The 24,285-nt window shown below is 40.0% G+C and overlaps 1 protein-coding gene across 2 annotated transcripts in view; it reads right to left on the bottom strand.

Annotated features, from left to right (window-relative positions):
• Positions 1–18,162: 18,162 nt before the first annotated feature.
• SRL (sarcalumenin) overlaps positions 18,163–24,285 on the bottom strand; it is a 92,387-nt gene continuing 86,264 nt past the window's right edge. For both annotated transcript variants that reach the window (XM_077449263.1, XM_077449264.1), the window contains 3 exons: positions 22,889–23,005; positions 22,562–22,795; positions 18,163–22,314 (listed from right to left, as the gene is read on the bottom strand). In XM_077449263.1, coding sequence (XP_077305389.1) covers positions 21,509–22,314; positions 22,562–22,795; positions 22,889–23,005 — 1,157 coding nt within the window. In that variant the 3' untranslated portion in view covers positions 18,163–21,508. The remainder of the gene's footprint in view (positions 22,315–22,561; positions 22,796–22,888; positions 23,006–24,285) is intronic.

Genomic DNA, 24,285 nt, shown 5'->3' with positions numbered 1-24,285 from the left:
GAGAGAATAGCCCTAGACCTCCACTGTAACTCAAAACATGTAACCGGTAAAAAAATTTAAAGCGTCGCCTATGGGGATTTTTAAGTACTAAAGTTTGGTGCCATTCCAAACGTGTGCAATTTTGAAGCGTGACATGTTAGATATCTATTTACTCGGCGTAACTTCATCTTTCACATTATGCAAAAAAAATAGGGCTAAATTTAATGTTTTTTTTTTTTTAAGCATGAAACTGTTTTTATTCCCCAAAAAAATGTTTGAAAAATTGCCGCACTAATACCGTGCAAGATAAAATGTTTCAATGACCGCCATTGTATTCTCTTGGGTCTTTGCTAAAAAAACATATATAATGTTTGGGAGTTCTATGTAATTTTCTAGCAAAAAAAATATGAATTTTACATGTAGGAGAGAAATGTCAGAATTGGTCTGGGTGCAAAGCGGTTAATGGAGTTGTAAAGTCTCAAGATTTTTAACCTTAATGCATTCTATACATTAAGGTGAGAAGCCTTCTGTGGTGCAGCTGATATCCCCCCCCCCCGAGCCCCCTTTTACTTACCTGACCCCAATCTTTCCAGTGATGAGAACAAGCCCAGTAGCTCCGGCCGCTCTCAGGTCTTCAATGGGCAGATTGATAGCTGTTGTCAATCAAATCCAGTGACATGGGAGACAGGGGAGAGGGCCAAGTCCTGCTGTCTGTGTCAATGGATGCAGCAGCAGGACTCGAGGGCGCGCCCGCATGAGTGCTCCCATGGAATGCGGCTCTCCATGGGGGTACTCGTTGAGGAAAGGAGCCATGAGTGCCGCTGGGGGACCCCAAAAGAGGAGGATTGGGACTGCTCTGTGCAAAAAAACAAACAAACATACCTTTACAATAACTTTAAAAGTGGACAGTGTCAGTAGGGCAGGGAACTGGGGGTGAGCAGAGCAGTTGATGGTGTCAGTAGTTTTCTATTTCTTTTATTTTTTTATTTTTAAAAAGTTAAGTTCAGCATTTGCTGTCCTTTATTTGGCACTGCTCACTGTCTCTCTCCCCTGCTGTGAGCAGCACATAGTGAATCCGGCGGCTACCCCTGGGTGTCAGCCACCTGGGCACGGTCCGCAGCTGGGCACCCTGTCACAGCTCACCTCTCCATGAGCCCAGCTGACAACCCCCCCAATGTGTGGCACCCGGGGGGGACCGCCCCCCCGTTGGTACCGTACTCCACTGGATACACGTCCTCTACATAATACCAGACGTAAGCTTGTAAAATTGAACCAAGGTAAGAGAAATAGATCAATTTAGCCTCTATATATATTGGCCATGTGTATTTTGATATTTCCACCCAACATGTACTATGTCCAGTGGCCTTACCCAAGACTTTATCCCCAATGTAGATTATTATACCCCTAGTCAGTTTCAAATAGGATATGTACATCTCCACTCCTGTCTGGGACACACCCAATACTCTAGTAAGTACATTACTATACCCAATCCCCTAATGGACTTCACAATATATATTTATATATATATATATATATATATATATATATATATATATATATATATATATATATATATTTTATACCCCTCTTATATTAGCTCTGCACTTTTATCTTTAGTTTATCTTTAGGTGTGTCCCGATATCTACCTATAGGGGGGCCTGAACCACCATTCCCGCTCTCTCCATGTGAGATTATTTTGTCTTTACCTTTGTAGACTAGAGCAATTTTAATTCTTAAAAACTCCTGAAGAAGCGTACAGTATATTAGGCAAAACATGTTGAGCAATAAGGAACTTCTCTAGCTGGACATCACCACCCCTCAGATAGCCACCTCTGGATACCTACCTGACAACTAGGAGTATACGGTTGTTTGTAGTATCTTGCATATACTGTAACCACTTGGGGGCTCCTAATTCATAATCCAAAGTTTTTGGTGATACCAGACGAATATTTGGTTTTAATAACACAAACTAAATAGGGTACTTTGTATACACAATTCCTGTTTTAAAACTTTTTGTTAATCTTCAATAAAATATATCTTTATGATACAGGAGTTGGTCAGAGAGTGTGCTGAAATGATGCAGGAAATGGGGTCAGAGGCTGCGGACATGATAGACTTCCAAACATGATGTGTATTATGGCATCCAAAGAGTTCAATATTGGTCTCATCTGACCAGACTATATTCTCCCAGTATTTCACAGGTTTGTCTAAATGTTGTGCAGCAAACTTTAAACAAGCTTCAACATGTTTCTTCTTCAGAAATGGAGTCTTGCATGGTGAGCGCGCATACAGGCCATGGCGGCTGAGTGCATTACTTATGGTTTTCTTTGAAACAATTGTACCTCCAGGTCTTTCTGAAGTGCTCCACAAATGGTCCTTGGCTCTTGGACAACCCTTCTGATAATTCTTTTCACTCCACTTTCAGAAATCTTGCGAGGAGCACCTTATCGTGGCTGGTTTATGGTAAAATTATGTTCTTTCCACTTCCGGATTATGGCCCCAACAGTGCTCACTGGAACATTCATATGTTTAGAAATTCTTCTGTAACCAATGCCATCAGGATGTTTGTAACAATAAGGTTGCAAAGGTCTTAAGAGAGCTCTTTGCTTTTACCCATCATGAGATGTTCCTCGTGACACCTTGGTAGTGAAACACCTTTTTATAGGTCATCAGTTGAGGCTGAACCAGCTGATATTAATGTGCACTGGCAAGGGGTAGGATTGCATTCTAACTACTGACAGATTTCAGCTGGTGTCTTGGCTTTCCATGGCTTTGTGCACTTCCCTTTTTTCATGTGTTTAATACTTTTTCCCCGTGTCATTCCATTTTATTACACATAAGTTAATTTCTGAACTTATTTGTTTTGGATTCTTTGTATGTATTGCATGGGTTGTCACCGACATGTGGCGAAAATTTTATGCCAATAGCACCTTTAGAAATATATTTACCTAGAAAAAGGTGACACGTTCAATACTTATTTTACCTGCTGTATGTGTGTCTGTTTCATTTTAGTTTTTGTTTATGCCTTCCCCGTCTATCCATTTCTGGCTGGATAACCTTAGCATTCCTGGCTTAGTTTGGTGAATTCCTGTTATTTACAAGAGATAATAATTACTTTAGAAGCTCAGACTTAGCCTCTATAAACGGAGTATTTGTTCAGCACTCCTGTGACCATCTGCTGCCCAGACTGCAGCTGCCCCCCTGTAGATTTCTTATTTTTATACTTAAAGCATTTCTTTCTGTTTACAAGGAGGCTTCTGGTCTGAGACTGAGTTCCTGCGATGATTTCTTTCATTCACATGAGCAGCACATGTCTGAGTAAACCTGTGATGGAAAAAAAAAAATATAAATGCAAAAATGTATTTCGCAAGGGTAGGCACCATGAAGTGCAAGTACGTCACAGAGCTTTTAACTTAGGGCTCAAACAGGCGAACAGGGCTACAAGGGAGTGGGAGAAAGGTAAGTGGTGGGGCAAGTTCCCTTTAGCACTAATACAGTGAGGAAAAAAGTATTTGATCCCCTGCTGATTTTGTACATTTGCCCACTTGCAAAGAAATGATCAGTCTACACTTTTAATGGTGTTATTTTAACAGTGAGAGACAGAATAACAACAAAAATATCCAGAAAAACGCATTTCAAAAAATTATTAATTCATTTGCATTGGGCCATAGCCGTGATCAGAGGACCCAGTGCATCACAGAATGGGGTAAAGGGCCAATGACATTGGCCCATTACCACGTGATCACTCCGTTCTATGACAAAGCGATCAGTTGTCAAAAGACTGGAGCATGTCCGGTTAAGCTCCTCGCACCGATCGGTACAGCGTGTGAGGAGAGGAAGGAGCCGGGTGCAGTGCGCTGTGGACTGTATCTGAAGTGCCCATAGCGCTGATCACTGCCCATCCATTCTGCAGCTATGCCCATCCATGCTGCAGCCATGCCCATCCATGCTGCAGCCATGCCCATCCATGCTCCAGCCATGCTCATCCATGCTCCAACCATGCTCATCCATGCCCATTCATGCCCAACCATGCTCATCCATGCCCATCCATGCTCAGCCATCCCCATTCGTGCTTATCCATGGCTCATCCATGGCTCATCCGTGTCCCTCCATGGCTCATTCATGCCTCATTCATGGCTCATCCATGTCACATTAGTGTTCATCCATGCCACATTAGTGCTCTTCCATGCCACATTCGTGCTCATCTATGCCATATCTGTGATCATCTGTGCAACATCCATACCACGTCAGTGTTCATCCAAGACATATCAGTGCTCATCCGTGGCACATCCATACCAAATCAGTGCTCATCCGTGCCAAATCTATGCCACATCAGTACTCATCCATGCAACATCAGTGTCACTACAGTGCCCATCAGTGCTGCTACAGTGCCCATCAGTTTCTCACAAAAGTGTAATAGGTAGTAAAATTAGATGCATTTTGGGTATCTATATGTTGCCGGGTGCGTAAAAGTCTCACACGTGGTATATGTGGTTTTGATATTCCTCCATGTGGCATACACATGGAGGAATAGCAACATGTATTTTGGGGTGTAATTTTTGCTATGTACATGCTATGTGTTAGAAATAACTTATAAATGGACAACTTTGTGTAAAAAAAATTACGTTTTCATTTTCTTTCCACATTTTCCAAAAACTTGTGGAAAAAAATGACATGTTCAAAAGACTCATTATGCCTCATAGATTATATGTTGGGGTGTTTTCTTTACAAAATTGTGTCATTTTTTGGGCATTTCCATTGTCCTGATGCTCCAGGGCCTTCAAAAGTGTAATAGGTAGTCAAGAAATTAAATGTGTAATCTATGTTCCTAGAACACCTGATGGTGCTCCCTTCATGTTGGGCCACTGTATGTGGGAAAGCTGTGTAAAAGTCTCACACATGTAGTATCGTCATACTCAGGAGGAATAGTAGAATGTATTTTGCGGTGTAATTGGAAGTATGCACATACTGTGTGTGAAAAATAATTTGTTATTATGACAATTTTGTGAAACAGAAAAAGGAAAAAAATCTTCATTTTGCAAAGAATTGTGGGAAAAAATTACAACTTCAAAAAACTCACTTTGCCTCTTACTAAATACCTTGGAATGTCTACTTTCCAAAAAGGGTCATTTGGGGAGTATTTGTACTTTCCTGGCTTGTTAGTATCTCAAGAAATGAGACAGGCCATCAGTACATCAGGTGTTTAATTTTCAGAGATTGGCACCATAGTTTGTAGACTCTATAACTTTCACAAAGACCAAATACAGTAAATTGCGAGCATAATTAGTTCCAGAAACATGCTTGTAATCCAGACCACTCGTATATCAAAGCACATTTTCCCATAAGAAATAATGGAAACTCAAATAATTCATTGCACAACCATTTATTCATAAGTCCTTCAGTTTATAGTCCATATAAAAAGATTATGGCAATGTGATAGGTTGTGTAAACATGACATTTCCATCTACAAATGGAAGCTTCCACAAAGGGATTAGAAGCAAGCTCCTGCTGGAGTATAAAAGAGAAGAGAGGCACCTCTAAGTGTAGCAATGTGGTTACATTTAATGATGGTACTCACATGCTTGATGATTTAAAGAGGCACATCTAAGTATGCAGGAATCCGGGGTAAAGCTGTCCACATAGGCCATCCCCCACACCGCCTGTGTCCTGTCGAGAACTGTCCCCCATAGGACAGTGTCCGCCCTGTACTGCGCAGGCGCAGCACTTGCGCAGTATGGAGGACAAAGGAAACGCAGAAAGTTTCCAAACATGAACAGCTGTTCATGAGCTGTACAGGGTGCATGCGCAATTAACACTTCATTGTGCCACGTGCTTCCGATGCTCGTACAACTCTGCAAGGGGTGGGTACAGGGGCGGATTCATACAGAAGATGGCATCCGCCCATTTGAGAAATCCACCACCATCATATGAGCTCTGGCCATCTTCTATATGCATCTGCCCCTACACCCTCCCCTTGCGGAGTTGCACGAGCATCAGGAGCATGTGGTACAATGTACTGTTAATTGTGCATGCCCCATGTATAGCTCATGAACAGCTGTTCATGTTCAGAGACTTTCGGCATCTCCTTTGTCCTCCGTTCTGCGCAAATGCTGCACTGGTGCAGTACAGGGGGGCACTATCCGATGGGGGACCTTTCTCGTCAGAATGGAACACTGACTCTCACCGTTGTCAGTCTGCAATCGTGACCGGAAAGACTACCCTGCAGTAGAGCGATTAAACCACTCATGAAGCGCAGCATGGAAGGGACGACGTAGATAGCCATGAGGAGGATGGTCTATGTGGACAGCTTTACCTCAGATGCCTGCACACTTAGATGTGCCGCTTTAAATCATCAACCATATGAGTTACTAAATGTTATAGCTTCATTAAATGTAATCGCATTGCTACATTTGGAGGTGCCTCTCTTCTCTTTTATACGCAATTGTGACATGACAATACAGTACATGCATATCAAGACATCGTTTGTATATCAAGTCAGCTTGTTACCTATATAAAAGACACCTGTCCACAGAAGCAATCAATCATTTAGATTCCAATCTCTCCACCATGGTGAAGACCAAAGAGCTGTCCAAGGATGTCAGGGACAACATTGTAGACCTACAGAAGGCTGGAATGGGCTACAAGACCATCGCCAAGCAGCTTGGTGAGAGGGTGACATCCGCAAATAGAAGAAACACAAAATCGGTTTGGGACTCCATGCAACATCTCACCTCGTGGAGTTTCAAGGATCATGAGAACGATGAGGAATCAGCCCAGAACTACACGGGAGAATCTTGTCAATGATCTCAAGGCAGCTGGCACCATAGTCACCAAGAAAGCAATTAGGAACACACTACGCCGTGAAGGACTGAAATCCTACAGCGCCCCTGCAAAGTCCCCCTGCTCAAGAAAGGACATGTACAGACATGACCGTAATGAACATCTGAATGATTCAGAGAACTGGGTGAAAGTGTTGTGGTCAGATGAGACCAAAATCAAGCTCTTTGGCATCAACTCAACTCGCCGTGTTTGGAGGAAGAGGAACACTGCCTATGACCCCAAGAACACCATCCCCACCATCAAATTTGGTGATGGAAACATTATATGCTTTGGGGTGTTTTTCTGCTAAGGGGACAGGACAATTTTACTGCCTCAAAGGGACGATGGACGGGGCTATGTACCATCAAATCTTGGGTGAGAACCTCCTTCCCTCAGCCCGGACATTGGAAATGGGTCGTGGATGTGTATTCCAGCATGAAAAAAGGCAAAAAAAACAGCCAAGGGAACAAAGGAGTGGCTCAAGAAGAAGCACATTAAGGTCATGTACAGTGAGGGGAAAAATAAGTATTTGATTTCCGGCAGAAAAGGTCCAACGGAATAATTTCATCGGATATTCCGATCGTGTGTGGGCTTCATCTGACTTTTTTTTTCAAAAATTCTGACGGACCTAGAAATTGAACATGTTTTAAATCTTTCCAACGGAATCAATTCCTATCGGGAAAACTGTCCGTCTGTATGCTATTCCGACGGACCAAAAACGACAGAAGGGCAGCTATTGGCTACTGACTATTGAACTTCCTTTTCTAGTCCCGTCGTACGTCATCACATTCTAAACTAAAGGACTTTGGTGTGATCGTGTGTAGGCAAGTTCATTTCAGCAGAACTCCGTCGGAAAGACCGTCAGAGTTTATTCTGATGGAAAAAACGGTCATGTGTACGCGGCATAACCCTCAAGACATCCATGTAGGTTGTAGAACAAATCAACAGTTTTTGCTTTAATAAAAAAAAAAAACACCAGCTTCAAATACAGTTTTTTTTCCTTTTTCTGGCTTTCCTGCTCCTCATCTTGCTGGCAACCCCCAAATCATATATACAACTACATCGCATCGGTCACCTTGGTGGAAGACGATTAGTCCAAATGAGTGCAGCGCTAGCTCCACCCTATGCACAATAGATCATAAACGTACCTTAGATTGTAAGCTCCTTGAGGGCAGGGACTGATGTGAATGTACAATGTATATATAAAGCACTGTATAAATTGACGGCGCTAAGTAAGTGAAATAAATAAATAATAAATATACACTATATTACCAAAAGTATTGGGACACCTGCCTTTACACCAGGGGTCTCAAACTGGTGGCCCTCCAGCTGTTGCAGAACTACAATTCCCATGAGGCATTGCAAGACTGACAGTTACGAGCATGACTCCCATAGGCAAAGGCATGATGGGACTTGTAGTTCTGCAACAGCTGGAGGGCCGCCAGTTTGAGACCCCTGCTTTACACGCACGTGAACTTTAATGCTATCCATGTCTTAGTCCATAAGGGTTCAATATTGAGTTGGCCCACCCTTTGCAGCTACAAAATCATTTTGTGGAGGGGGGATTATGGTGTGGGGTTGTTTTCCAGGGGTTGGGCTTGGCCCCTTAGTTCCAGTATAGGGAACACTTAAGGCATTAGCATACCATGACATTTTGGACAATATGATGCTCCCAACTTTGTGAGAACAGTTTGGGGATGGCCCCTTACAGTTCCAACATTACTGCACACCAGTGCACAAGGTAAGGTCCATAAAGACATGGATGAGTGAGTTTGGGCTGGAGTAACTTGACTGACCTACACAGAGTCCTGGCCTCAACCCGATAGAACACCTTTGGGATGAATTAGAGCAGAGACTGCGAGTTAGGCCTTCTTGTCCACATCAGTGCCTGACCTCAGAAATGCTCTTCTGGAAGAATGGTCAAACATTGCCATAGACACACTCCTAAACCTTGCGGACAGCCTTCCCAGAAGAGTTGGAGCTGTAATAGCTGCAAAGGGTGGGCCAGCTCAATATTGAATGCTAGGGACTAAGACAGGGATGCCATTAAAGTCCTTGTGCGTGTAAAGGCAGGCTTCTCAATACTTTTGGTAAATAGTGTGTGTAATATGATCCAAAAAACTCTGATGTGCCCATGTACATACGGTATATGATGTTATATTGTAAAGTGCATATGTACAATGATATTTATATTAAAGTTTCAAAGTGTGTATTATCAGTACAAGAAAATCACAAAAATCTCAAATAATCTTTAACGTGTTAATATAATTTCAAAAATATAATGTCAATATTTTAATTCAAATAATACCTGATGAACTTGCATGAAAGTCCTTCTTCAGGCTCTTCCTGTCTCCCAGTTATACTCGTGCCTTGTCACCCTGTCACACAGGCTTCTAATGGAGACTACAAATGTCTGTTTCAACACACATTATGCAGGCATGGCACAATATCAAAACCAGGCAACCTACTTTGGGAAATGCCATGCAGCCATCTCTAAAGTCCATGTAGACAAAACATGACTTCAAAGAGATTGCAGGAAATCAGCAGCACCAATATGCATCACAGGATAAAAAAGGAATATAGTATTTTAATTTAAAAAAATAGCAATTGTTTCAAACACAGCGGCTTAGCAAACTAAATGTCATTAGATGCATATGAGGTTGTGGAAATGGAGCATATATAGGAAAAATATAAGGTGTTTTTCTTCCTTTAGGTGCAGCAGTGACCTTTAAAGCTCATGCTTCTCACGAGTTCTGGCAAAAGTCCACAGCTATCCAGTTTTGGATAGTGAAGCATTGATAGAAGCTCTTTATAGCTGATGACCTGTCGGAAGGTAATTACTTTGTCTTCCCATTTGTCAGCCACATCTGCTAAGCATGTGTGGGTTATCCAAAGTCCCAGAAAGACAAACAAAGAACTCATTGAACGGCAGCAGACAGTTGGAATTTTTACCCTGCTGAGTTTATGTTGGCGGACTGAAGGAAAACTGAGTTATCAGATCCACACCTAGAGGGTAGCAGGGTTGAGCACAGGATGTAAGTGGGAGAGAAGAATTTAAAATGCAAATTGCAATGTTGCAAGTGAAGAGAGGAACATGGAATACTTATAATACCCAATCCAGTGCAAAATTTTGCTATTGTACATTCACCTAACATAGCAATAGCATGACAATGCACCACCTAATACTCTCAAGCCAGGCTGGCAGGAGCAAGCCCATTCAAATTTCGGAATGCTGAAGGCACGAATCACCCAAGAACGGACACAGAGAGCAATAAAAACGTTCTAACGCTTTCACACTTTATCCAAAATTAAAAAAAATAAAAAGTGAAGTATTAAAGAAAATAGAAGTGGAAAATAAATATTAATCAACTGGGACTGTCTCAGTGCTGATATGACGCCGTCGCTTGATTCCGGATTGTCAACGGCTTTCTTAGTGAGTTTTTGCAATTTTTTTTTTGTCACACTGTTTTATCTGGATAACTGGCTCTGTTCTACAATAAACTTTACTTTTACTTTACTACACTGTCACTGGCTTTCTGTTGGGTCCTTGGTGAACTTTATCTGTTCCAGTGGGAGTTGCCTTTTTGCTGCTGCTGCCGAAGAGGAGTGATTCCAGAGTGGAAGTGCATACACCTGGGGAGGATCTGTGACCAGGAAACATGCTGTGCCTGTTGTAATTGCTACAGCTTATGGTCTGGTGAGTGTGCATTTGATTAATGTGGTACTTGGTGTTCTCGTTACACTACAAGGATCTGCTGGATGGTGAAAGATATTTTTTATGTGAAAATATACTTTGATTTAAAAAAGACTTCATGTTTGGCACATTGAACACTGGTTTTCTTTTTATTGTACTTCATGATGTTGTAAACTTAGATGCTGTGTTGACCCCTCACAATACCCAGTAGTCAGGCCTCAATGAAATATGGATGAAGAAGTTGAATAGATATAAATCCTGGGCTTGAGTGGATGAAGACCCAAGAGTAGGTCTCAGGTGAACCTCAACCAAGTAGTGAAAGAGTATACCTAGGTAGAGACACAGAGAAAAGATCCAGGGGTTGCCATGCTTACAATAAAATTACAGTTCTGGCAGTGGCCTACTCCCCAAGAAAAAGATTAAAGCCACTACCAGAAACTAACAAACTGCTGAGCAATGTCAACAAATGTTGAGGAATGGTGTACTGTACTGCAGAATAATGTATCTATGTGACTTGTTAATCTGGCAGGCTGTACTATCAAGGGCCTGGGCCCTCTCTGTGCTGTGACAAAAAAGAATCCATGTGAAAGTGTGATATTGGGGTGTCCACAAAACGTTCACCTGGTTCCAGTTGTTGGACAAGTCTGCCAACACTATGTGGTCTTGTGTCAAGGGTTCTAAGAATTCTCAGAATTTTAGTCAGAGTTTATGTTAGTTAGTTTGAGTGTTATATTTAACTTGTTGGGCCATGCTTGGCCGTGTGAGTGACTTGGCGTTGTGTCAATGTCACGTTTTTCGCTGTATGTCTTTTAAAAAAATTAATAAAAAGAATTTTCCAAAAAAGGGTTCTAAGAATTCCACCTTTGAACACACTTCTGTCTCACTTGAAGTACTGGCAATTGACTTTCTTACATTCGATATATTACAAAAAGGATACAATTACATTCGCATTGTGGTGGGCTACTTTACCAGTAGTTTTCAGTGACAGTACCAACCCATGACCAAACTGTCAATACCACCTCTCAGATGGTGTGGAAGGACTTCTGCCTTTCTTACCATACAAGAAAAAGAACCGCTGCTCCAGGTGTGTAAAGATAAAGCTGATTGGAGTATTTTGCAGAGTGCTAGCCCCGGCCCGCCTCCGTGGGAAACTTGGAAAGAAGAAAGAAATGGCTGCACATGCAGAACTTCCAATTGCCTTTTATTTTGTTTCACAAGGATAACACCAAAGACACCAAACTGTGGTCATGCAGATATGTATCACACATACATCTCGTGCTTAAGCATTACCCTAATGCTTATTCATTATCATGTTAGTTAGACTGTTATATGTAACTTGTTGGGCCATGCTTGGCCGTGTGAGTGACTGGGTGTTGTTTCAATTTCCCTTTTTTTCGCTGTATGTCTTTTATAAAACAGGTTTTTTATCAATGCTGAAGGTGTAGAGTGTGTTCTTTGAGTGGGTGTGTCCATAGAAGAACTAACAGTTTTGTATCTACTAGTACTCAGATACAACATATTATCAAGCCATTCATCACATGCTCTACAGTTGGGGTGGTCTATTTATTACAGTGCCCATGTGGGCTCCAATATGTAAGGAGGACTAAACGCTCCCTACAGGTTCGCCTCAATGAACATATTACCAATATCAAAACTATGTTCAGGACTCATTCGGTGTCTAGGTATATTTGCTTATGCACAACAAAGACCCTTCCAAGACAATTTTTCTGGGGATTGATAAATGCAATCCCCATTGGAGGGGAAGTTCATTGGTAAGGGAAATATCTAAACTAGAGATGTCCTGGATCCATAAGCTCAAGACCTATGTTGCATATGGGTTCAATATAGATGTTGATGTAAAGGCTTTTATTGACAATTCATAGGATCAGTATCTGTGTACTTGATCTGAGTCCCGTGTGTAGGCCTTTAATACTAAATGCACTTTTAATTACTTTTAATTCATTTTAATTGTGGTAATTTGACTTTTAGTTAATGCAATCTTTGCTAATTTTGTTTATTGATATTTTTAATGGTCCAATAGGGACAACTGGAGATGTATTTTCCACATCTATTCACATGAGAAACTAATATATGATTTTTATGGTGGGTCAGTGGAAGAAGGACCTCTTGCTGTAACTAAGTGGACTGTTTGATGAGTAGGAAGAAACGTGGATTTGACCAACTATAAATCTATTCACTGTGTATATCCAATGCACTGGCGGTAAGAGTCAGTTATATCGGGTGTTGGTGACGGCTCTTTCTCTTCAGTTTTTTGAGCATTCCTGATGGACTATGTTTTGACTGATATATCAATTTTATATTATTGATGAAGTTTTTGTTTATCACCACCATTTTTTAGTGCTACATCTCTTATCCCCCATATATGACTAATGGGGTTTCTAGTAATTTGTAATCTATTCAATATAATCCACGCCCACCAGGGGCGCCGTATGGGTATGTTTTGTTACCCTGTATAGGGGGTTCTATAATGGGGTTGGGGCAATTTGAAACCTATAATTTTCCTCTGAGGTCAATACAAGAGTTTAAGATGGTTTAATTTAACTAACGAACCTATTGTCTGATCAAGGGGTTAATATGTGAGACATAGGTTCTTGTTATAGAATATGGGTTTATTATCCAGCCCCTTTTTGTTTTGTGTGCTTTGGCTTATCCTTCAACCAGAATTTCTATCAGTGATCCATTTGTGTTAATATAATCTTAGATAATGTCTGTTTGGTGTGATCTCCATAGGAAGAGGGATGCCCATACATAAAATGGCGCCCAGAATGAGGCGTGGCTGTGTTATATAAGGTGGTAAGTCAGCACGCTGCCCTTTCCCCAGGATGATGTCACTTTATGATGAAGTAAGTGCAATACTTTTTCTACTTAATAAAGCCAAGGCAGAATTACACTATGTTTCGTTTTTCTTTTTAGGCCCTCTGCTGACTGGGACGAAATCCGAATTCACGGTGGTTGTAAGGTGTAAGAGATCCTACAGCAGCAATCCACCCTGCAATCAAATCCCTATACAAGCATCTGCGCAAGCTCAAAGGCCTTGGCTGGGCTATACCCATATGCCTGGTTTGCTTGCCTTCTGATAAGCAAGTTTTTCTTAAGGTGGCGGCGCACTTTTTATGATGTGAATCACTGTGGTGTTTACCAAGAGATAGATCTTTAATTACTATCAATACACAGATTCATGCTATCTATTTATTATGCTTTCTTTGCAAGGATTTTGCATATATTAGTTTGGACTATCTAACCCGCTCTCCATTTTTATATCTACTCTTTGTGTTGTGTATCCTACACGAGCCACAGCTTTCTTATTTTTGTGTTTACATTAGCGCGGTATTAGTCCATTTTTACTATTTCAAATGCTAAACCTTGTTTGAAATCAGTACCCTATCCAACTAAACCATAATCATTTTGAATTTATTGGATCACCAGCATTCTAGACTCAGTATAAATTTGTACACATTTTAGTAAAGATCCATAAAACCTTATATATTCAGATCTGTCTCGGAATATAGATTTCCTTCCCTATGTCTGATCTCTGGAATGTGTGAGAAGCAATTTTATTCTCCCATAAGCTAAGGTAGCACTCTAATGCAAAACCATTTCTAATCCATCTTATGTTTGAAAACTTTCAGCCACTGGACAAGGAGATATTTCTGATTTTTTTTAAAGCTGTACATCCAGGCAGATATACAAGACACAAATTATTGTATTGTTTTTGAATGCAAGCGATATAAGTATGAATTTGGCTTGGCATCTGTCTTTTATGGTCCCTGTGCAGCAGAACTCAGACTGGGAGAGGGAGTCTCATCACAAAGAGGCAATCACTTGGTGCAGTGTTCATGAGCTAACAAGGAACATGCTGATAGGAGAATAACAAAGAAATGAGCTCATCAGTACGCTGCTTTACTTTTCACTGTCCAGATACAGGCTGAGGGAGGATAAAGCCTTGTACACACAGGTCGAAAATTGTCCAGTTCGGCAGGAACTGGCTGACTTTCAGCCCAAATCTACAGCTGTCTGTTCTACAGAAGCAGGTCTCTCGACCAACTTCTGTCAAATGGGCATGCTGGAAAACTAGCATCTGACCCTTATTCAGTCAGAACTGGTACCCAATGGCTGCAAGCCCTGACCAGTGTGTTCTAGCTGGGGGGTAGTCCTGCTGTCAGAACACAGCCGGGGAGATCAGCGCACTAACATTGCCTGTGTTAGTACAGCGATCGTTCCATTTTTTTATCATTCGGCTCGCTGGGTTGAACAAAAAAAACCTTCTAACTCTAAATCTACTTACAGCCACATTTTAAAACTAATATAACTAACCCTGTAAAAAAAAAAAAAATCGCTATACATACCTAAAAAGTATTCGTACCCCTTGAAATTTTCCACATTTTGTCATGTTACTACCAAAAACATAAATGTATTTTATTGTGATTTTATGTGACAGACCACCTCAAAGTGGCACATAATTGTGAAGTGGAAGGAAAATGGTAAATGGTTTTCAACATTTTTTACAAATAAATATCTGAAAAGTGTGGCGTGCATTTGTATTCAGCCCCTTGTAGTGTCAATACCTTGTAGAACCCCCTTTCACTGCAATTACAGCTGCAAGTCTTTTTAGGTATGTTTCTACCACATTTAGAGAGTGACATTTTTGCCCATTCTTCTTTGCAAAATAGTTCAAGCTCTGTCAGATGGGATGGAGAGCATCTGTGAACAGCAAATTTCAAGTCTTGCCACAGATTCTCAATTGGATTTAGGTCTGGACATTAAACTTCTCCACAACTTTAATACTGACCTGTCTGGTGTGTTCCTTGGCCTTCATGATGCTAGTTGCTCACTAAGGTTCTCTAATGCGGTGTACACACGACTGGACTTTTCGACGGACTACGTCCAACAGTCTTCCCGACGGACTTTCTGAATGAACGGACTTGGACACACACAATCACACCAAAGTCCGATGGATTTGAATGTGATGACATACAACTGAACTAGAATAAGGAAGTTCATAGCCAGTAGCAAATAGCTGCCCTAGCGTTGGTTTTTGTCCGTCGGACTAGCATACACATGAACGGATTTCTCATTCCGGTGGAGTTCTGGTGGGAAAATTTAAAACATGTTCTATTTCAAAAGGACGCCGGATTTTTGGCAAGCAAAGGTCCGATGGAGCCCACACACGATCTAATTGTCCGACTGACTCGTTCTGTCGGACCTTTGCTGTCAAAAAGTCCTGTCATGCGTACGCGGCATAACAAACATCTGAGGGCTTCACAGAACAGCTGCATTTATACTAAGAATAAATTACGCACAGGTGGACTCTATTTACTTATTAGGTGACTTCTAAAGACAATTGGTTACACTAGATTTTAGTTAGGGGTATCAGAGTAAAGGGGGCTGAATACAAATGCACGCCACACTTTTCAGATATTTATTTGTAATACATTTTCAAAACCATTTATCATTATTCTTCCACTTCACAATTATGTGCCACTTTGTGTTGGGTATTGGGTATGAATACTTTTTCAAGGCACGGTGTATATATATATATATATATATATATATATATATATATATATATATATATATATGTATGTGTGTGTGTATGTATGTATATATATATATATATATATATATATATATATATACATACATACATACACACACACACACACACACACACACACATATATATATATATATATATATTTCTATATCTATCTTTTATCCATTCTTTGTTTTGTTTGATAGCCCTGAAGAAGGAGGAGTCTACTCCCCCAGAATGAGTTGGCTTGATGTACACTACCGTTCAAAAGTTTGGGGTCACATTGAAATGTCCTTATTTTTGAAGGAAAAGCACTGTACTTTTCAATGAAGCTAACTTTAAACTAGTCCTAACTTTAAACAAATATACTCTATACATTGCAAATGTGGTAAATGACTATTCTAACTGCAAATGTCTAGTTTTTGGTGCAATATCTACATAGGTGTATAGAGGCCCATTTCCAGCAACTATCACTCCAGTGTTCTAATGGTACAATGTGTTTGCTCATTGGCTCAGAAGGCTAATTGATGATTAGCAAACCCTTGTGCAATCATGTTCACACATCTAAAAACAGTCTAGCTCCTTCCAGAAGCTACAAAACTGACCTTCCTGTGAGCAGATTGAGTTTCTGGAGCATCACATTTGTGGGGTCAATTAAACGCTCAAAATGGCCAGAAAAAGAGAACTTTCATCTGAAACTCGACAGTCTATTCTTGTTCTTAGAAATGAAGGCTATTCCATGCGAGAAATTGCAAAGAAATTGAAGATTTCCTACAACGGTGTGTACTACTCCCTTCAGAGGACAGCACAAACAGGCTCTAACCAGAGTAGAAAAAGAAGTGGGAGGCCGCGTTGCACAACTAAGCAAGAAGATAAGCACATTAGAGTCTCTAGTTTGAGAAACAGACGCCTCACAGGTCCCCAACTGGCATCTTCATTAAATAAATGAATAAGGAAGGCTATCACTCCATTTTGCAAGGCCATGCCATACCCAGTGGACAGCGCTTGATTGGAGCCAATTTCATCCTACAACAGGACAATGACCCTAAACACACCTCCAAATTGTGCAAGAACTATTTACAGCAGAAGCCGGCAGCTGGTATTCTATCGGTAATGGAGTGGCCAGCACAGTCACCAGATCTGAACCCCATTGAGCTGTTGTGGGAGCAGCTTGACCGTATGGTACGCCAGAAGTGCCCATCCAACCAATCCAACTTGTGGGAGCTGCTTCTAGAAGCGTCGGGTGCAATTTCTCCAGCTTACCTCAATAAATTAACAGCTAGAATGCCAAAGGTGTGCAATGCTGTAATTGCTGCAAAAGGAGGATTCTTTGACGAAAGCAAAGTTTGATGTAAAAACAATGTTATTTCAAATACAAATCATTATTTCTAACCTTGTCAATGTCTTGACTCTATTTTCTATTCATTTCACAACGTATCGTGGTGAATAAGTGTGACTTTTCATGGAAAACACAAAATTGTTTGGGTGACCCCAAACTTTTGAACGGTAGTGTACATGCTAATTTTCATTAAAGGTCCATGAACCATATTTTAGAAGTCACATTTCTCTGGACACTGGGCACTCCTTTCTTATTATCTATTTCTACTTTAAGTCTGGGTTCACACTGATGCGAATTTACAGCAGGTTTGATGAGTTTAGGAACACACAGATTTGCAGGTCATGTAAAAAGCATAGTATTCCATGGCTTTGGTTTACTGCTGCATTAAATTATGCATAGAATGCATTAAGGTGAAAAACGGCGAGGATTTACAACCCCTTTAAGCCTTGGCTTTCTTTTCATTGTTGATTATATAAAACAAAATCTGAGCTATCAAATGTAACAACGGTGGTCACTTAACTGACAGGGTTTACAAATGAATGTGCCCCCACCTAGCATAAACAGGAAAATCCACATGCCAGCAGTGCTATCTAAAGTGTTTTTAAAGCATGAAGCGTTTCCCATATGGATGGTCCAGTTGTACAACGTGCTCTTTCATGTAAACTCAACTTCAGTTTGATCGATAGTTTCCCTTGAAACAAGAAGCGCCCATGGTATACTTTGCAGCCACACAAACCCTGCATTGTCTGATAAGGAAAATAGATCACTGAGAGACTCTTGTTAACAAGCACAAACATTTTTATTGTACGTTAAGAGGAAGTGATCACTGAGAGGACTTTAATAATAGAGCAAAGAAGTGTAATGATAGAATAAAAAAAGACAGCTATATTTATTGGACCATTGAAATGGCACCTGCTGTATCCACCAACTGCAAATCTAATATCTGAATCCATTGTTTATATACACAGTAGAGGCAGCCATTTTGTGGAAGACACAGACATTAAGAAACCACAGCTTACACAAGCTGAGGATTTGTCTTTATTATTTTTAGGGCAGGTTAGCAAGGAAACGGAGCTTGGAAGAATATCGTAGAAAATATTTCTGTTATCTGCGGGGATGAGTGAAACTGAGAGCTTTAATTTTCCCAAACACTTCCTCAAAAACTGGGACATTTTCACAAAATGTTGCCATTTTGTCAAATTGCATTGAAATGAACGGGGAAGATAAAAATTTAGTTTTTTGCTGGTAGTATAGGGGGCAATGAGATTTATACAGCTGCTGAGGGTTACAGAAGGTTCTTTCACCTATCTTGGATCTGTTCTTGTGCCAAAAATGCGGCTTCTTATTAGCTTCATTATGTTACTTTTTTCACAGGAAGAAAAAAAGACAGCAAGAAAAGTAATGTAAAAAACTGAAACAACAGTACACAAATTACACAAAAAAGGGGAAAGAACACTAAATTAAAGAAAATATTCAAAATACAGCCCCTTAAAAACACCCTGCAAAAGGAAATCCATATCATTTCTTTTTTTCAAGCAAGTTTCACCCAGTATTTTTTCAGTAGGGAAATTGCTAATTTTGCAATGAATGTAATTTCCCCATAAATCAATGCACTCATTCCTGTTCATCTGCTTTAGCCTATTATGTTTGATCATTATTGGACACAGAAAGGGAGCTGCTTAATGGTTGATATCTACAGTTTTTCAGCCACTTTCAGTCACAGGGCCATCCCTATTCTAATGTATAGCATCATGACCTACATGGGCAGGATATTCTAAAAATGTAGGGTCCATTTAAAACAGCAGTATGGTCTTATCAGAGGCTTTAAATAAAATAAAAAACAAGCTGTACAATGCTTTACACATGGGCTTAGCACTCTGATGACTTAAGAATATTGAAACTAGCAGGGTGATTATAATATTAATGCAGTTTAAAAAAGGAAGCTTGCAGGAAAGCCCAGTCCTGTGATCTGTAAGTAATGTGGCCAGCTCCAGCCCCAGTCACAGAATCGACTGTAAAAGAGTGATTCAAGATAGGCTTCATACAATAGCATGCATTTTATGAATAGGCCATAAAATGCTTATGGAGGTAGGAGTACCTTTGCGGGGTTTAAAGACATTGTTATAAGTAGGCACCTATAGTGTTACTCAATGTTGTCAAACATTATACCTATAAATACTTTAAAAACGAAATTCAGAACAGGTTTAAGATCTGTCCAGAACATCCACATGTCGCCCATGTTCATCCACATATAGGCAAAACCATAAGCCCTATCCTTCAAGAGTCTCAAAGTCAGAATTGTTCCAATAAAGAAGGTTTTTCATATATCAACAGCCTCCTTTAACTATATTTCTGCTCTGATACACAATTCACCTAGTCATTTAATACTTTTCTAAGAACAACTTTACCTTTACCTTTTTTTTAAGTTTTTGGTCAGTTATGATTAAAGATGGCAGCCTTTGTGTGAGTTGGGCAAACATTATTTTTTTTCATTCAGTCAACATCAGTGTAGTATTCCTGACTTAAATGGCTCCTCTTAAACGATTGAAAGAACTGAACATCGGTATTCAACAAAATGGCTCCCTCAACCATGCACAGCTAACAGGAAGTGTGCACTTTTTTTTATTAACAACACATTTCCATTACCCTTGTCAGCCATCTGGCTTTCTAACTTCCTTTCTTTCACACTAGATTTCTGTATGGCTATGTTTTTTATGTTATCCTGAAATACAGAGTCCAACTAACCCAATACCTATAACTGTTAGCTGCATTTAACACACAACAGGAAGTACACAGTGACAGATAGACAGGAAACTCACCGATTTCCTTTAAGTCAACATTACTGGAATTTGTATTGATATTTAACTATTATCTAAATGAGCCTATGTGCTTTTTTTTTTTTTTTTTTTTTTCAGGTCAAAAGTGTACATATCCCAGGTGGTGCCCCTTCATCAGGTCTTCATTCTGTCAGATGTTAGCCAAGCATATTTAATGTAATGGACAAAAATACAAAATCAGACACTGGGACAGGACTGGTCACTTGTACACTACCAAACTCAAGCTAATAAATAAAACAACATTTTATTTTACTATCTTTTTCTTTGTAACTATATCTGTGATATCTTTGAGATATTTTTGGCCTTAGCCAATCTTCACATATTTGGAAAAACCAAGCCTACTGTTGATAAACCCTGCTCATTTTGAAGCTCGGGACAAGGATGGATTTGGAAGTATACCAATAAAGTGGGATGAGGTAAAGCTGTAATCAAACTGTTATAAAAAGTTGAGACCTAGGCATTCTTAGCAATGGTCTTTGTTTCTGCACCAATTCTATTTTATATGAACAACACTTGGCAGGGTTGACATAGGTATAGTTGTATGATTGTTTAACTATTGAAACATCAACTTATCCAATCAAATTCAACTATTTTGATACAATTTTAGGTAATGATCAATGTATTGTGAGTTCTGAGACAGCACATGGCAGCCATTTTGCTAACATCCCACTATCTTGTCTGCTGACATTTTTTGTACTTCACTGTGGTGCTGGAAAGAGTAAAATTGTGGGTTTTGATTTAAGGAAGCCTTGATGTTGTGGAACAAGAATGCCTGTCACCATCTGGATTATTTAACATACATCCCCAGGGTTTGATAGGATGCAGGTTACAAAATAAAGTTCCAGTTTAAAGATAAAGCCACTAGTAAACGTGGCAGTATAGTTATGATACAGGTGTTAAACAGAGTTTTGCAGGTAACTGGAATTCCTCGTAAACCTTGTACATTCATAATCGGTATGGTGTTGTTATTGTATGGTAAAGGTCAACCCAACATGGTAAAATTGGAATAACAGTTGTCTGCACTGCTAAAGTAATACCAGTGGTATTGGCTCTTTTAGTTTTCTTACTTATAACTTCCTTCAGCACCAGAGTGACTAGTAGTGAATTCATTCTTCTATGACAAGAAGAATTGTTTTTTATCATTTCTGCTTTATTCCTTGACAGGTCAAGTGCATGATAATTAATGCCATCACTAAAAGATCGCAGAACCTTCATATTTTGTTGAAATGCTGTGTTTTTTTTTATTTTTCGGTTTTAAATATGAGAATGCATAGGATGGAGAGAAGTTAAGGTTTTTTGTAACGGTTCTTTGGGGCTTCCCCACATCCGGTCACATCGCAGTTAAGGCTTTGAGGCTTTTTGCTGATGCTGCTAAGAAGGTCTGGCAGTTCACGTGTAATGGCCCTCTCAACCTTCTCCATCAGACAGCCGCCCATATATGAGCACTGGTTGGATAGAAGCTTGAAGCCAGTAATTGGGTTTACTCCGAAGAAGTCCTTGTAGGCCTCTCTATTTGGTAGATCAAACTTGCTGACGTTTGTTTTGGCCAAGATAGACTTGAAAATGAAGAACTTATCGGGGTCCTCAATAATGTCTTTAAAGACCAATTCACCATCACTGAAGAAGGTCATCTTGTCCTTGTAGGTCTGAAGGTAGCGGTCAACCAACAAAGCATGAATTCGGACTCTGATAGCATGCTGACGGATGAAGGCAATCTTGTTTTCAAGTCTGTTTTCAATGACTTGGGTGAGATCTTCTAGAAGAGAGATCTCTTCCTTAAGAAACAGTTCTCTGTGTGTATCAGGTTGGTAATCTTGTGGCCAGAAAGAACTGACATAGACTCTTGGTGGCTCAGTCACATTGATCAGAGGAGCCAAGCTCCAGAAGAGAGCTCCATATACCCTCATGAGCTCTTGTGTTGCCAGATTATCAGCTTTGTTCAGGATAATACGGATCTGAGACTCACGTCCTTTCAACTGTTTGAAGAGCATCTCCAACTCGAGACCTACATCCAGTTTGGTAGGGTCAAATACCACAAAGATGAGATCAGCTCTATCAATAAACCACTGGCAGACATCATTAAATGGGTAACCTGCAAAAGAATGTTTTGATCATTAAATGGTAAAATATAATAACCTAATGAATTTCATAGTGTTTTGACAAACAAGTGTGAGACCTCACAGCTTGGCAGAATTGAGCTAAGTGATTACTGTAAAAAAGAATTGCTGCAAACGCAAAACATTGTAGAGTTTCTTTAAACTATATTATAAAAAAAAAAAAAGCAAAATAGAGTACAAATATTAACAGCCAGCGCTGGCACTTCCAATAAGTATGCTAACCTCTTTCTTGCTGTTTGCGATTCTCAATAATTCCAGGGGTATCCACCAATGTAACCCTCTCAAGAAGTTTGTGAGGAATTTCAATGCCTATTAGCTTCTCCAGAAAATTCTGACCAAATTTTTCCAGTGGAGAGAAGGAACGACTGCTGTCGGCAGCCATCACGATGCCTTCGATGGTCCTTAGCTTTGGCCCATGCATAAGGACAGTGAATTCAGAAGTTGTGGGCTCAGCACCTGCCAAAAATTAACAATATGGATTTATTGCTTTGATGTCTACAGAAGACCCCATAAACTTTGTGATAACAGCAAAAATACCACAAAGGTTACCTGTGTACAGTTGATGGGGTGTTTCTTCCAACCCCAAGAGGTAGTTGATCATGGTGGATTTGCCAACACTCCACGGTCCCAAAAATAAAACCATCGGTTTAGAAGTGATCTCTCCATCTGGAGGAACAGAGCAAATATGACGTAACAATAATTTTTTTATGGGTCATGAACTATTAGGAAAAATATTTTGGATGCACAATTAATACACCCTGTACCTTACATTTGTGATTTAATAATACAGCTTAAATCCAAAATATACAGTGCCTTGAAAAAGTATTCATACCCCTTGAAATTTTCCACATTTTGTCATGTTACAACCAAAAACGTAAATGTATTTTATGTGATAGACCAACACAAAGTGGCACATAATTGTGAACTGAAAGGAAAATGGTAAATGGTTTTTAATTTTTTTTTTACAAATAAATATCTGAAAAGTGTGGTGTGCATTTGTATTCAGTCCCCCTGAGTCAATACTTTGTAGAAGATACTTTCGCTGCAATTATAGCTGCATATCTTTTTGGGGATGTCTCTACCAGCTTTGCAAATCTAGAAAGTGAAATTTTTGCCTATTCTTCTTTGCAAAATAGCTCAAGCTCTGTCAGATTGGATAGTGAGTGTCTGTGAACAGCAATTTTCAAGTATTGCCACAGATTCTCAAATGCATTTAGGTCTGGGCTTTGACTGGGATATTCAAACACATGAATATGCTCTGATCTAAACCATTCCATTGTAGCTTTGGCTGTATGTTTATGATTGTTGTCCTGCTGGAAGGTGAACCTCTGCCCTAGTCTTAAGTATTTTTCAGACTCTAACAGGTTTTCTTCTAAGATTGCCCTGTATTTGGCTCAGTGCATCAGTCCATCAACTCTGACCAGCTTCCCTGTCCCTGCTGAGGAAAAGCATCCCCACAACATGATGCTAACACCACCATGTTTCACAGTGGGGATGGTGTGTTCAGGGTGATGTGCAGTGTTAGTTTCCCACCACACATAGGGGGTTGATTTACTAGAGGCAAATAGGCTGTGCACTTTGCAAAGTTGCAGTTGCCCTCTGCGAGTGAAGTTGCTCTAGAGCATAGTAAATGAGGTAAGGCTTCACTTTGCAAAGAGTAACCAATCATGACAAAGTAAATAAAAAAAAATGCATTTTTGCTTGCACATGATTGGATGATGGCAGGCAGCAGTTTCTGCTCATTTACTAAGCTCTGGAGCTACTGCACTTGCCGAGTGAAATTGCATTTTGCAAAGTGCACGGTCTTTTCCCCTTTAGTAAATCAACCCCATAGTGTTTTGCTTTTAGGCCAAAAAGTAAAATTTTGGTCTCATCTAACCAGAGCACCTTCTTCCACATATTTGCTGTGTCCCCCACATGGCTTCTCCCAAAATGCAAATGGGACT

The sequence above is a fragment of the Lithobates pipiens genome, unplaced genomic scaffold (assembly GCF_037356315.1).
Source record: "Lithobates pipiens isolate NorthernLeopardFrog02 unplaced genomic scaffold, aLitPip1_a1.2 Scaffold_22, whole genome shotgun sequence".
NCBI lineage: Eukaryota > Metazoa > Chordata > Amphibia > Anura > Ranidae > Lithobates > Lithobates pipiens.
Note: the sequence above shows the minus strand (reverse complement) of the source record. Positions and strands in the feature narration are given on the sequence as shown.